At 49.1% G+C, this 13846-nt stretch overlaps 6 protein-coding genes across 6 annotated transcripts; 3 read left to right on the forward strand and 3 right to left on the reverse strand.

Moving 5' to 3' along the window:
- Window positions 1-188: 188 nt before the first annotated feature.
- Window positions 189-1613, forward strand: BP5553_01980 (Metallo-hydrolase; the record flags this gene model as incomplete). Its single annotated transcript, XM_032010603.1, has 2 exons — window positions 189-373; window positions 566-1613. The coding sequence occupies 2 exons, from the start codon at window positions 189-191 to the stop codon at window positions 1611-1613; spliced, it is 1233 nt and encodes a 410-aa protein (XP_031874657.1).
- A 537-nt stretch (window positions 1614-2150) lies between these two features.
- Window positions 2151-3743, reverse strand: BP5553_01981 (RNA-binding, RBD; the record flags this gene model as incomplete). Its single annotated transcript, XM_032010604.1, has 6 exons — window positions 2151-2531; window positions 2585-2681; window positions 2733-2809; window positions 3257-3420; window positions 3475-3603; window positions 3692-3743. The coding sequence occupies 6 exons, from the start codon at window positions 3741-3743 to the stop codon at window positions 2151-2153; spliced, it is 900 nt and encodes a 299-aa protein (XP_031874658.1).
- Window positions 3744-4690: 947 nt separating this feature from the next.
- Window positions 4691-7101, reverse strand: BP5553_01982 (putative TID3 Outer kinetochore protein-part of Ndc80p complex; the record flags this gene model as incomplete). The annotated part of the gene is made up of 4 exons (XM_032010605.1): window positions 4691-4895; window positions 4946-5076; window positions 5126-6961; window positions 7057-7101. 4 exons carry the CDS (start codon window positions 7099-7101, stop codon window positions 4691-4693), a joined length of 2217 nt encoding a protein of 738 aa, XP_031874659.1.
- Window positions 7102-7582: 481 nt separating this feature from the next.
- Window positions 7583-8794, forward strand: BP5553_01983 (Uncharacterized protein; the record flags this gene model as incomplete). The annotated part of the gene is made up of 4 exons (XM_032010606.1): window positions 7583-7615; window positions 7670-7676; window positions 7729-8045; window positions 8099-8794. The coding sequence occupies 4 exons, from the start codon at window positions 7583-7585 to the stop codon at window positions 8792-8794; spliced, it is 1053 nt and encodes a 350-aa protein (XP_031874660.1).
- A 677-nt stretch (window positions 8795-9471) lies between these two features.
- Window positions 9472-10917, forward strand: BP5553_01984 (Uncharacterized protein; the record flags this gene model as incomplete). Its single annotated transcript, XM_032010607.1, has 1 exon — window positions 9472-10917. One exon carries the CDS (start codon window positions 9472-9474, stop codon window positions 10915-10917), a length of 1446 nt encoding a protein of 481 aa, XP_031874661.1.
- Window positions 10918-11260: 343 nt separating this feature from the next.
- BP5553_01985 (putative Hydroxymethylglutaryl-CoA synthase) lies at window positions 11261-12847 on the reverse strand (the record flags this gene model as incomplete). Its single annotated transcript, XM_032010608.1, has 4 exons — window positions 11261-11398; window positions 11454-12544; window positions 12600-12702; window positions 12788-12847. 4 exons carry the CDS (start codon window positions 12845-12847, stop codon window positions 11261-11263), a joined length of 1392 nt encoding a protein of 463 aa, XP_031874662.1.
- Window positions 12848-13846: the final 999 nt, after the last annotated feature.

Below are 13846 nucleotides of genomic sequence, written 5' to 3' on the forward strand. Positions count from 1 at the left end.
GAAGTCAAGCCTAGAAGAGCAATACCACTTATATGCCTCACCCCCTCACTCGTTTATTGCCCTTTTCCTTCGCCCTCTCCTTGTTCCTTTCGTCTTATACGGAGTAATCCATGTTCTCGTTTTTCCGGGCGCTCTTCCATCGCCGACCAAAAGCTAGACTAAACGCTTCAATATCTCCAACAAAAGCCATGTCGACCGGAATGACTGCCGCAGCATTATATGCTTGCACCATGACGAGCCCCACGGCGCTGGGTGCTGTCCCCGAAGACTCGGCGGCCAAGGCGCATCATTTGAAGAATGGGAAGGGGTTTGCAAATCCCTGGGAATCGTGGAGGGAGATGTCTACCGGGCAGATTACAAGGGCTGTATTATGGTGAGTCCTGAAAAGTAATATATCTAGGAATCGACCTGCTGCCTGGGAATTGGTAGCTGAAGTCCAAGTCTGCCATCTGTCGTATTAGGTTGGCCCCGCGCGCATTCCCATTCCCGTTGGGGATAGTACTAAAATCAGACCTGAACCCTCCTACTGTACTCTAAGGATGGGACTAACACGTTATTTTCCTAGGCGTAACATAACAGGAGACTGGAAATGGCCAGATACAACACCTCCAACCGTAACTGTTCAAAAACCAACCTTCCTTCCCAGCCGGACAGCCTCCACAGTCCTGCGGGCAACATGGCTCGGCCACGCCTGTTACTACGTCGAGTTCCCTAGCGGCCTCCGCGTTCTCTTCGACCCCGTATTTGAAGAGCGTTGTAGCCCATTCTCATTCCTGGGCCCCAAACGCTACACCGAAAAGCCCTGCGATATCAAAGACCTTCCCGTCGTAGATCTGGTAGTAATAAGCCACAGCCACTACGACCACCTCTCGCACCCCACAATCCTCGAACTACACAAACACCATCCGAACGCACACTTCCTCGTCGGTCTCGGCCTGAGAAAATGGTTCGAACAAACGGGGATTAAAAATGTGCAGGAGATGGATTGGTGGACGGATGTAGACGTCACACTTTCGCCTACTAAAGCTGGAGATGAGAAACGTGTTTCTACTACTTCTTCGTCAGCGTCTCGTTCAGATATCCCATTGCCCAACTCAGACGGAGACATCGTAGCAAGGATATCCTGTCTCCCCTGCCAACACACATCCGCCCGCCACGCCTTTGACAAGAACACAACCCTCTGGTGCTCCTGGGCCGTTTCATCAGGAGGAAAATCGGTCTGGTTCGGCGGGGACACAGGCTACAGGGCTGTCCCAGAAGTCCCCAAAGGTGAAGACGATTATGGTGAGGCCTACGCCGATTTACCCCACTGCCCGGCCTTTAAGCAGATTGGAGAATTGAAGGGGCCGTTTGACTTGGGCTTGATTCCTATAGGCGCTTATGATCCAAGATATATTATGAGCTCTATGCATGCGAATCCATTTGATAGTGCGAACATTTTTGTGGATACCAAGTGTAAGAGGGCGATGGCTATCCATTGGGGCACTTGGGTTTTGACGACTGAGAAAATCTTGGAGCCACCAATGTTGCTGAAGAAGGCGATGGCGTGGAAGGGGTTGCCGGAGACAGGGGTTTTTGACGTCTGTGATATTGGCGAGAGTAGGGAGTTTTAACCTCGAATTCCTAGGGTGTTATGTAATTTACCGGTAGTGGGTTAGACTATCTCTGCTTGTATATCATAGAGTAATGTTCCTTTTGAGGATATAGTAATTCACAGTAGTAGGATGTCAGATTTACAGAATAATGCTCTTAGCCAGCTCAACCGCGCATAAAATTTTGGGTTTTGCTAATTGCATCAATTCCACGTACATCCCAGTCCTACAGAGTACACAGTGCTGCTTTAGGCTCGGTTTCCAAATGCGACCCTATGACCACTTGTTGTACATTCTGCGTTCCTCCAGAGCATACCCGAGATATTCGTTTTTTTGTAAAAGGAACAAGAAAATGGAAGTCAATACAAATAGTTGATCCGCATCACAATCATTCAGACTACATTCCAGAGTCCGCCATGCATTCCTTAGGTAAACCAGCTGCATTATCTTCAGTCATAACAAGAGGGGGGAGCACGTTTGATTCTCCAACGCCGAAATCTATTATTCGTGAGCGGGAAAATTCAATAACTATTACAGTCATAGTTTGATAGGAATTAATTACCAATAACGGCTGGGGGGATAATCATCTGCATAACCACGGCGCTCCCTTGGTGGATAATCCCTTGGTGGGCCTCGCTCATAGGGTGGCCTGCCATGGCCATTAACGTAAGGGTCTGGTGGATAGTCACGGCGGTAAGGATCATCAAATCGACCGCGAGGGGGCGGATAATCATCAACAGGGCCACGAGCTCTAGGTGGAGAACGGTAGCGGCCACGGTCATCGTCGTAGTAACCCCGTCGTGGGGGGCTCCTGTCACGGTAGGCATCACGACGAGGGCTGTATCCACGGGGTGGTCCACGTCGATCATAGTCATCAGGGTAAGGTCGGCGCGTGGGCGAGCGAGACCGGGCACGATCACGAGGGATGTCCGGTTGTGTCTATATAGGCTTTAGCAGATGGGAAGAAAAAAGAAAGGATGCGAAATACATACGTCGGCTACACAGGTCACACGAACGCCCTTGAACTCACGGCCATCAAGTTTATCTACTGCAGTCTTGAGATCCGCAGCAGTTTCAAACTCAACGAAGCTTCTATTTATTAGTAAGAATGGTTAGACAATCTGGAAAGGAAATGCTAACCCTTTGCCGTCTCGGTCACGGCCGGTCTCGGAATAGACGACGTCAAGGCTGGATTGGCGGGCAAAATCTTTGAGATCCTAAATCCAGATCCATGTAAGTGGTTATCCAGGAAGGCTGATGCAAAAATGCCAAGCCAATGGCAGTTGCTCCAAATAGCAGCCAGCAAAACAAGTCCCGAGTCAGAGCAACATGGTCCAAGGGTTGAGTTCCTTCCTGTGAAAAGTGACTGCTGTCCAGATACGCAAAGGGATAGCAATAGAGGGCAGCAGAAAGGGTCGACATAGGATAAGAAAGGCCGGATACATGGGTTAGATAGTCCTCCAAGTCCGAGGCTGCTCAGGCAAATGCACTAACACGCTGAATGGTTATGTGGACCAAAACAGGGCATGATACCGGCCTGGACTAAAGAAAAGTATGCCGACAGATGGTCTAAGCAGTGAAGGCGTCCAAATGTATGTTGCTCAGAGTCCAAATAGCAATACTGAGATCCAAGAGTCCGGATGAAGGAACGGGGGTAACAGTACCTGCCAGCTGGTTTCACCTGGAAGTCCAGATATCTGCATACGATGGGGGGTACGGCGAGGGCGAGGAGCAGTATGCTCATTATTGGCAAAAGAGTCGCGATTGCGAGTACCTCGTGCAAATTGCACGGTCAAGCGCTCGCCCATAAAGTCCGAGCCGTGGAAGGCTAAGGGATGTATAAGTTACTCGGAGCGTTTTCTGGAATATTATGAGGCCATACCAGGAACTACATCACGCGCGTCCATAGCATCTTTGTATTCGATGAATCCGAAGCCGTTCATCAGCTTGATCTCGGTGATTTCGCCAGTGCCATGGGTGTTGAAATGAGCTTCCACATCAGCCTTGGTAGCTATTTGATTCAATCAGCGTTGGTTGGCATTACAGATGGGGATTGCATATTTGCAAAGACTAAGAACATCCAGAGTTTGTCTGCTTACCATTTCGTGGAAGGTTACCCAGGTATAACCTGGTGGAAGAAACCTCTGTCATGATGGGCTTGTTGTTGCGATGCGATGTTCGCGCCAGCCGCAGTGGGAATGTTGCGCGAGAACGCTGGGGCGCAACAGTCCGTGAGGATAGTCAGTACCGATAGGCAACGGCGCAGATTCGATAAATGCTGCGTTGCGCGAAGGTTGACGAGTTTTATCTTAAAGGCTTAACCACCGCGGTGATGGAGGGGATAGAGGAAGTGAGGCGGAATGAGATGCAGGCTCGGGCGAAGTTCGCCTCGTTCCACATCTAGCAAATTAAGCGATATCTGAGGTCACGTGCACATGTCTCCTTCTTTGAACGACGATGGGGGGTCGGTCGAATAGAACTAATATAATTTCATAAAGAAGAGAATATTACGAAGTAGTATTGTGTGTTGTTGGTACATGGGTTATTGTTTGAAGCCACTAAAGGTAGGGCCTGGTATGCATCCCTATACTGCATGGGCCTTTAAGTACGGCCCGTGCAAAGAAGTCAAGTGCGGCATCCTTCTAACCATAATTTGGTGAAACGAATATTTATACAGCTGTCACTTTCTCTAACTAAAGTTGTAGGCAAGAGAAGAGCAGTAAAATAGGGGAGTAATGGCAATAATGGATCAAGTTACGGACTGGCTTTGGTTGATCATGTTATCTATAGGTACCTTAGCTTTACCGATACCTAAAGCATGCGTAGCCCGAACATAAAACTTGCGTCTCCGCTAATGCGAGACAAGAAAGACCAAATAGGGCGTATGGTACAGTATGTGCAGCAAAGAGGTCTCATTATTCATCATATACAAGCTATACCTTGACAAGGACCACCTTCCTACCCCCGGGTCCTTCATAAAACCTAATCCCAGCAACGCCTCGCCACTCAGCACAGTAGAAAACCAAGGCTGTACGCCTGGCAATTCACAAAAAGCAATCCAGAAATTCCCAAAGAAGCACCAACAGGATCCAGTTCTCCTATATCATATCAACATCTTGGGTATCGTTCATCGCATCACCGCCGCCTAGCTCTTGTTCCACCTCGTCAACGACGAAGCTTTCGTAATCCTCAAGATTCTTCTGGACGTGAACCTTGAATTTTATAATATCGTTCAGCATCTTTTCGATCTCCGTGTGCAATTCTTCCCGGAGGGCATTTGCTTTGAGCGTAAGTTGCTCGTACCTGTAAAACGTTAGATGTGTATTTCTCAGCCATGTAGGTGGATGACTTACTCGATGTTCGTGTTCATCTCCCGCTGTTCCATCAATTGGACAGATTCAGTGAGACCAGCTCTCATCTTGGCCAGTTCCTTCTCCATCTTCTCGATCTGAGTGTCGGAAGCTAGCTTTTGGGTGGTTGTCACCTATTGTGCATTAGTGTCTAGCCTCATTTCTAGGGAGTTTGGGACTGACCTCTTTCGTTTTTTCATATTCATCTTCGGCAGCCCTGACTCGATGCTCTAGCGCCTCGACTTCGCCCCGTTTATCTTCAATGGCTTCTTTGATACCATCGAGAAGATCATGGTGCTTCATCATCTCATCCATTGCAACCGTTCGTCGTTCAGAGATTTCTTTTCTCAGGTTCAAAAAGCTGCTTTTGACCTGGCCCCGAAGATCTAGGTTTAGGATATGGGCTGGTTGATACCCTGTGATAGGATCTTCTAATAGTCGATCACTATTTGCATTACCACCGCTATTTGAGGCGCCCATCTGCGACGATGAAAAGTTCGGGCCCTCATTGACCATGACTTGCAGCTCATAGTCCTTGCCCTTTGAATTTGGCGCAGTGGAGGGAATGAGGCCTATTTGGTAACCGAGGCTGTTGTGTTTGTCCACCGCTCGCTCTAATTCATCAAGTTTTCGACTTGCCTCAAATTCTTTCTCAGCCACCTTCTTTTTCACATCCTCTAGTCTTTGAGATGTTGACTCGATCCCTTTCTGCAAACGTTCCCTCTCTGATGTCATCCTATCGATATCTGTCATGCTGATGCCTAGATCGTCGACAGCCTTCTGTAAAGTAATTCGTTCCTCCTCGGCATCCTTGAGCTCTTCCATGACTTTATCAAGTTCTTCTTGTAAGAACTGGGTTCGAGTCTCATACTTCTCGGATTTTTGATTCATTCGCGCATCAAATTCTTCAAATTTGACTTTATCCGCCTCCATAATCTTGAAGTTCCGATCCAGTGTGGTAACATCGGCTCCGGACTTCTCCAGAATCTCAATCTCTTTCTCAAGGCGCTGATGCTCCGCTTCTAGGATCTGCAACTCGTCTAAGTATTTCGAATTAGACATATCAAATTCCCTCGCCATTATTGCAATATGCGGCGCAAAGACCCTGTCCTGCTCATCGTCCCCTGCATCGTCATCCATGAGTAACCAATCTCGATATGCTCGACTTAGAAAATCGAAGATAATCTTGTCACCGCTAACGTCCACGCCTGCCTCAGCACATGCATCGTCATATTGATTGACACTATATCTTTCCAGCATCTGAGCGAGCTGCATCATCCAATGCAGCAACCCAAGGAAAAGATGCCATGAGTTTGCTGATCCGACTGCGGCAAGTGAGCTCTTCGTGATACTCTTTTGGTATGGATATCGCATTTGAGATAAAATCGGCGGAACTTCTTGATCAATATTTCTCTGGAACCTGTAACTAGGATCAATCCGGTGGTACAGCCATTGAAACATGAACACAAAGTCTTTCTGGGTTGGGGATTTTATCGAATTCTGTGTAAGCATATGCTTCATTTCCATTTCAAAGTTGTTATTGGCCATATAGTCTAGCAGTTCTTGACCGATCCTTGCCTGATATGACCGGTCCTTCAACGGCCGGGAATCGCGAGGCACACCGGCCGGCTGTGGAGCCTGTTGAAAAAGGCTTTGGTGAGCCATCGGCCCGCTCGACGATGCTCTTGATCGAAATACACTGCTCCTCCGTTCTGAGCTTTCACCAGAGGTGCGACCCATATTTCCAGGTGCATAACTCTTTCGGCCACTGCTGTGTTGGAATGACGCCCGCTTCACGGAGGATAACCCTAGGTCTGCCAGATTTGTGCCCGAAGAAGACCGTTGGAATTGTGGTTGGTTCGGCCGAGGAGGCGCAAGGGAAGCGCGAGAGCTTGATATTGAGCGCACATGGCCCACCGTGAAAGGGGCATTGTGATTTGAGCCGGACATCGAATTCGAACGCTTCATCGCAGATGCTGGTTGGGGTATGCCAGAGTTATAGCTAATGCCGCCGAGGGTCTATATTGATGTAAGCTTCTGAATATGGGCATTGGTAGAACGGTATAAATATATAAAAATGTATTTCTGAGAGACAACGAAGAACATGAACTTACTTCTCTTGGCCGGCGCACTGAGAACAGACCGGTGTCTTGCGACATCGTCTCGAACCGCGTGCCTCAGGGTTAGTTGTGGCGGCGATACGCAGATAACTAAGAGTTTCCTTTTCAATTCGAATTAAATCGTGAATTGCTGCAGAATGCTGAATGTAGTATCGTTCAAACAATGGCGTTATGAAGTCGAGGCTGCGATATTGGTATGTCAACAGACCAGCGCAGCAACATTACCATCAATTTTGATTGGCGCGCGACCTGATTGTAAACAACACCTCGATTAGGTTTAGCGATCAAGCGTTCGGATTAATGTTTTCCCATATCATGTGCCCCCCGAACAGTCGGCAGCCGGGTTAGCGAGCTCGAAGCCTCGGCTCCCGCTATCCTCGAGACCTCATAACCCAGCCATCTTCTTGCTTTGCCAAACTTAATGCTGAGCATCCTCACTTTACAACTCACGAACTACGAAAAGCTCGTGCCTGATATTAGGTCCTGCTCGCGCGGATGAGCATAGCAGGCGTGCTTCAACATGGCTATCCGTGAAGATCTTGTCGCGTCAGCAGTACGTTCTCTTACTCCAAAACACCCCCTTTGAGACTTTGCTAAATAATAGTAGGTGACATGTGAGAACCCATCGCCAATCCCGCGATTGTCTGTTCTAATATCTCTACCTAGTTCTTCAAGACCCAAGTGTATCCGGATCGCCGATAGAAAACCGAGTCGCATTCTTACAATCCAAGAATTTGACGCAAGAGGAGGTTGATGCTGCACTTGCTCGAGCGAGTGGAGAATCCGCCCCTTCTGCTAACAACTCCAACTATGCGCCGCAACAACAAGTAGCTCGCCAGCCTCAAACTGGGTATGGAGGTTACCAACAATATCCGTGGCAGCAACCGCCACCACCGGAAGTACCGAAGCGGGATTGGAGGGACTGGTTTATAATGGCGACAGTGATGGGAGGGGTTGGGTATGGACTATATTTTGTTGCGAAGGTAACTAAGCTCAAATTTGGAATTTATGTCCCCATTGCTGATTCTTTTGCCAGCGATACGTCTACCCAATTATTGCGCCACCAACGGCGCCCCAGTTAGAACAGGATAAGCAAGCTATCGATGACCAGTTTGAGAAGGCCTTCGTGCTACTTGAACAGCTCTCCAAAGATACCGATACCCTCAAGGCTTCCGAACAGGCAAGAACAGAGAGATTAGATAACGCTCTGACCGAGGTCGAAACCGTTATTAGCGAGCTGAAGTCTGCTAGCCGGAGAAGGGAGGAAGAGTCTCGACGCATGGGCGAGGAGGTGCGAGGACTCAAGGACCTAATACCAAAGGCAATGGAGGGACAAAAGGAAACCACGGACACGAGGCTAAAGGAGCTCAACACAGAGTTGAAGTCCCTAAAGACTCTGATGGGGCAAAGGTTGAACCCTACCGCTTCAGCAAGCCCGAGTTCATTTGGACGGACTACATCCAGTCCCGCGCCAACCCCGAGCACTAACAATGTGAACGGTACCCCAGTTACCGAAGCATCTGTGCCAAAGCCAGCCTCGGTCACAGACGGGTCAGGGACGGAATCAGTGGCCTCCGTTCAGGGTCGAACCGCAAGCCCTTTCAATACCGGTCTCCCGGCAGGGAAAGCTGCCATTCCATCGTGGCAGTTGGCGGCCAAAAACAAGAGTTCTAGCTCTGATAACGCGGCTGGTACGGGGAGTGGAACACAGGAAGCTAGTGGGAGCGCATAATCCGAGGCTCACCTACCAGTAAAGAATGTATTGCATGAAATGGCGCATTTTGGGTGTATCAATCTTGGAGGTACTGGGCAGGACAACATCAAACCGGATAATTAAGTCTAAAATGATGAATTTTTTCCTTCTTATTCTGAGAGCACCGCCTGTTCTACTCTGCGGCTCGTGTAAAATACCTTGAATATAAGCTTTCCCATATTAGTGTTGGTGTTGTGGACAAGGCTGTGATTTGCCAAGCCTTAATGATTATACTTCTGTCCACAAGCCATCGCCACTCCACATTCAAATATCTGTGTTACTTCCCAACATAAAGCCAGTACCAGGGTTTCAACGCAAGAATCCATGGGTTTGGTACTTTTTACGAATCGCTGGTGCCGTGACTCGTTCACATATGCCATTGATTATAAATCCATCACAGCCTCGAGCTAGGGGAAATACCTCGGCACATGGTAGCCTCCTACCGGTAGAATTGTCAACTACTAGTAGGCCAACATGTAACGTCTAAGATTTCAGAAACTGTTCTTCAACAAGATAGATACAATATCCGACTTTCAAGGTAGACTGTCCTAGACATCTGATCAAAGTGGTTTCTCAGTTCCCAGTCTGAAAGAAATTCTTTGACGATCACTCCGCCCTTCCTTGACTTGACATCTTCGCCACTTGCTGTAATCGAAATGGATACCTCCTCTCCTATCCCGCTGATCAGAGCTATGCTCCCCAAGGTGCCACTGATGGGTAGAACCGCTCTAAGCCATACCTTAGGACTCTCAGAACAGTCCAATAAGTGGGATCTACGGACCGCGGTAACAATCAACGTCATACGGTCCTTCATCGTTGATTCCCCCCCTCAACCAATCTCCAAAGTCCAACACATGAGCAAGAAAGACCCGGGAATTAAGGGAAAGATATGGGTTAGCAAAGTGGAAATGCCTCAACCGGAAGAGGACGATATCATAAAAGCCTTGTGTACAGCTATAGAGGGATTAAAACAACCAGGAGAAGTAGAAGGAGGGTTTATAGTTCCAGATTTGCTCCCGGTTGAAGCAGAATGGACGGGATACCGATCACAAGCCAGCAAGCACTCTGTCCTACCCGAAATCTCTGAAGAACAAAAATATAAGGAAATGATGGAAGAAGTCACTGCTCCTACCACAATCCTCTATTTCCACGGCGGAGCATACTATCTCATGGACCCAGCTTCCCATCGATCAACATGCAAGAAACTTGCACGGCTGACGAAGGGCCGCTGCCTCAGTGTCCGCTATAGACTGGCACCTCAAAACCCCTTTCCAGCCGCTCTTCTCGACGCCTTAATATCTTACTTCACGCTCCTTTATCCTCCCGCTGGCTCTTTCCATGAGCCCCTCAAAGCAGAACATATAGTTTTCGCGGGCGACAGCGCAGGAGGCAACCTCGCCCTCGTCCTCCTCCAGACGCTCCTCGAGTTCCGGCGTCAGGGGCTTAAAATCCGTTGGAACGGTGAAGAACGAGAGGTTCCTCTTCCCGCGGGAGTAGCTACAAGCAGTGCATGGGCGGATATAACGCATTCGTCTCCGTCATGTGAGACAAACCAAGGATACGATTACCTTCCCTCAATAAGCTCGCAGTCTAAGGAGGGTAGGAAATACCCAAAGTGCGAAATCTGGCCAACAAGTCCACCAAGGAAGAACATCTACGCCGAGGATGGGCTGCTCTGCCATCCGCTCGTCTCTCCTATTACTGCTAATAGTTGGGAGGGTAGTTGCCCGCTTTATATTGCCACGGGGCAAGAACTCCTCTCAGACGAGGACAAATATCTTGCGATGAAAGCTGCAAACCAAAATGTGCAAGTGGTGTTCGAGGAGTATGAGGCGATGCCACATTGCTTTGCGATGATATTGGAGGGCTTACCGGGGAGTAGGAAGTTTTTTGATAACTGGGCCGGGTTTATTAGCGATGTTGTGGAGAGGGAGGGAAGTGTGGCGACAAAGGGAACGATGATTCGGGCGAAGAGTTTGGAGGAGGAAGTGGTGGATGTGAGGACGTTAAGTTCATTTACAGAGGAGGAGGTTAAGGGGAGGATGGTAGAGCGTGTAGGGAAGATGAGTATGAAGCAGCCGGATTCGATGGCAAAATTATGATACAATACAGCGACCTTAACCTAGAATAATAGAAATACTCCGTATAATACAGCGTATGTTGTTTTCACTAGGAATAGAACTTAGTTAACATGGCGCTAAGACTCGAAGTTTTGATTTCTTCTCGATACTATATGCAGGTTCTAGACGCCTTGTTCTTTATCGTATCTATTCATGCTTCATGCCAGAGCCCAAGCCCACAAAAAGAATGCACAGCAAAGAGAAACCCCCTCATTAAACTACGCTGTTGTCGACCCTATATCATGCGTCTCGCTGATGGTCTATAAAAATAAGAGCACTTTCTATGCGAAGAAGAATATACCCTGAACGCCATAAACGTGTTCATTTATGCCTTGACCTCGTACTTGCGGCGGAACATGTCGTCGACGCCGGTGAGGTAATATACACCCTTAGCAATGGTCTCAGAGCTGCCGTTGGGTGTATAGCTCTTTTGTAAATGAGCCTTCTTGCGTAAATCACACATCTACAATATATTGTCAGCCAAGTGATTGGAAAGATGTTAGACTTCTGTATCTTACCTCATCGTAGACCTCTGGTGCGACTGTTCGTCGCGCATCAAGTCTCCCCTGGAGGCTGAGGTTCTTCTGGATGACATCGGTAGGTCCACTAACTCTCAACGAAAACAGACTAGAGGCCAACCCGCTACCGTAACTGAAAACACCGATTCTCTTTCCTTGTAAGGCCTCGCTGTCAATGTTGCTCAACAAGCTCACCAGTCCACCATAGACGCTTGCACAGTACATGTTTCCACACATCGTGGGCACCTGGATGCTGGGCTGGACGCGCTCGTTGAAGCGCTTCTTGGTCAGCCCCATGAAAGTCTTCTCGACGACCTTGTCGGACAGCGATTGATTGTATTCCATGTCGCGAAGCTCGGCAGGAACGTCAGCGAAAGCTGGGGATGATGGATCCGCGAGGAAGTCATTGTAAAGCAGTCGTGCGTACGATTTGGCAACGAGCTTGCAAGTAGGAGCGTGGAAGGTCATGTAGTCGAATCGGTCAACGGAAGACTTCTCAGGGGAAGCACCATTTCCATTTGCATGACCGTTGGCGGCATGTCCATTCGCGGCCGATTTGAGTGTCGCCTCGCGCTTATTATATGCTTTATAGCAGGCATCAACGGCCTCGGTGTAGCATCTGAGGGAAAAGTGACCATCAACGATGGGATATTCGCTGGTCAGATCTGGCTTGTAGAAGTCATACGCATGCTGCATGTAGCTTCCGCGAAGCCCGGGCTCAATAACCATTGGGGCGTTAGGCCCGATCAGCATGGCAACGGCACCAGCGCCACCAGTTGGTCTAGCATTGCCTTTGGCATACAACGCAATATCGCCTGCCACGACGATCGCATCCCGACCATCCCAGCCAGAGGACTCCACCCAGTTCACGGCGTTGAATACCGCATTTGTGCCTCCGTAACAAGCATTAACGGTATCCACACCCTCAATGTTCGAGTTGCCTGGGAACAATTGCATGAGGACGGATTTGACAGATTTTGACTTGTCGAGGATGGTCTCCGTGCCAACCTCTAGGCGGCCGATCGAGTTCGGATCAATGTTGTATTTGCTCAGGAGGTTCGAGGTCACAGTGAGCGCAAAAGAGTAAATATCTAGAGAGACGTTTAGCGCAAAGCTCGAATGGCCTTCAATTGGAGCAGTCATCACCTTCTCTGTCATCGCAGAAGCTCATCTTGGTCTGGCCAAGCCCAATCGTGTATTTTCCCTGGCTCACGCCATCGAATTTCTCCAGCTCAGCTTGATCCACGCACTACCAGATGAGCGATATGTTAGCATATCTGCCAGAAAATATTCTGATATAATAAAGCAGATAGTGGGGTGATTTCATCGCGCACCTGGCTTGGGAAATAGATCTCCACGGCCTTAATGCCAATGTTCTCAGGTCGGGCAGACATCGTGTGGGGCGGGAAAGGACAAAGGTTCTGTGGTTTTTGAAAAGGGGGCGGTCAGGGAGTCTGGTGGCGGGGTTGCGAGTAAGGTGGATATGAGGATCTGTCTTGAGAAGAGGAATTAGAGATAGAGTTATTATACGAATCGCAAGCCCGAAGATGTGTTTCGATTCAGGGGAGGAAGTCTTGGTTCCCGAGCTCAGTAGAGAATAGGGAGGATGGATTCTCTCGCCCTAATCCCAACAAAGGCTCGCTCGCGGGGCGGTCAACAGCAGGAGAAGGCAATTTACGTACCAGCGACGACGGCGTGCAGGTCGGGGGGAAGGCGCAAAATCTCGGCCGAGATGCTGATGAGAGGATGGCAAACTTCAGCGATCGGCAACAGAAGAAATCCCCGGTATAGAGAAATCGAGACGAAAGCAGGAGTTTGATCAATCTCGTGCTCGAGGGGTCCCCGAGGTACCTTTATCGCAAAAAACAGTTGCTGCATCGTGGGGACCCCTGTGGCGGCATCCAGTCTAGCTGGATTGTGTGGAACGGTCCCGAGATCGCTGCACGCCAGCAATCGAGCAATCACGTCCCTCAGGGCACTTTAACAGCTGCAGCAGCGCAAATAACACGCGCCACCGCAAGCAACGGTGTAGAATGCTCGAAACAGTTTTGGAGAAGGTATGTTTATCTTTCGCTTCCCGCCTTGGACAAGCGGTGCTGTTTCGTTCCCCGAGACTATTATTGTCATATGTCTGTACAGCATGCCGGCCAAGCTGACAGCTGATGGTTTTTAGAAGCTGCTGTCACAATCCTCTGTGGTTCCACCGCGGCCCAAGATACACAGAATACTCCGTATACTCTGGAATATTGGAAAGGGATATGTGTGCGAATCCCGACGCCGCCACACTCCGGCTTAGCGGTTGGTGAGAACGACCTGGCCACGCTCTGTATCAGTATCAGACTGAATCCAGCCATGTCCTGCGAGGGGCACCAGTTGTGCTTCGTCCACCCCGC

The sequence above is a fragment of the Venustampulla echinocandica genome (assembly GCF_003357145.1).
Source record: "Venustampulla echinocandica strain BP 5553 chromosome Unknown scaffold_0, whole genome shotgun sequence".
Classification (NCBI taxonomy): Eukaryota; Fungi; Ascomycota; class Leotiomycetes; order Helotiales; family Pleuroascaceae; genus Venustampulla; species Venustampulla echinocandica.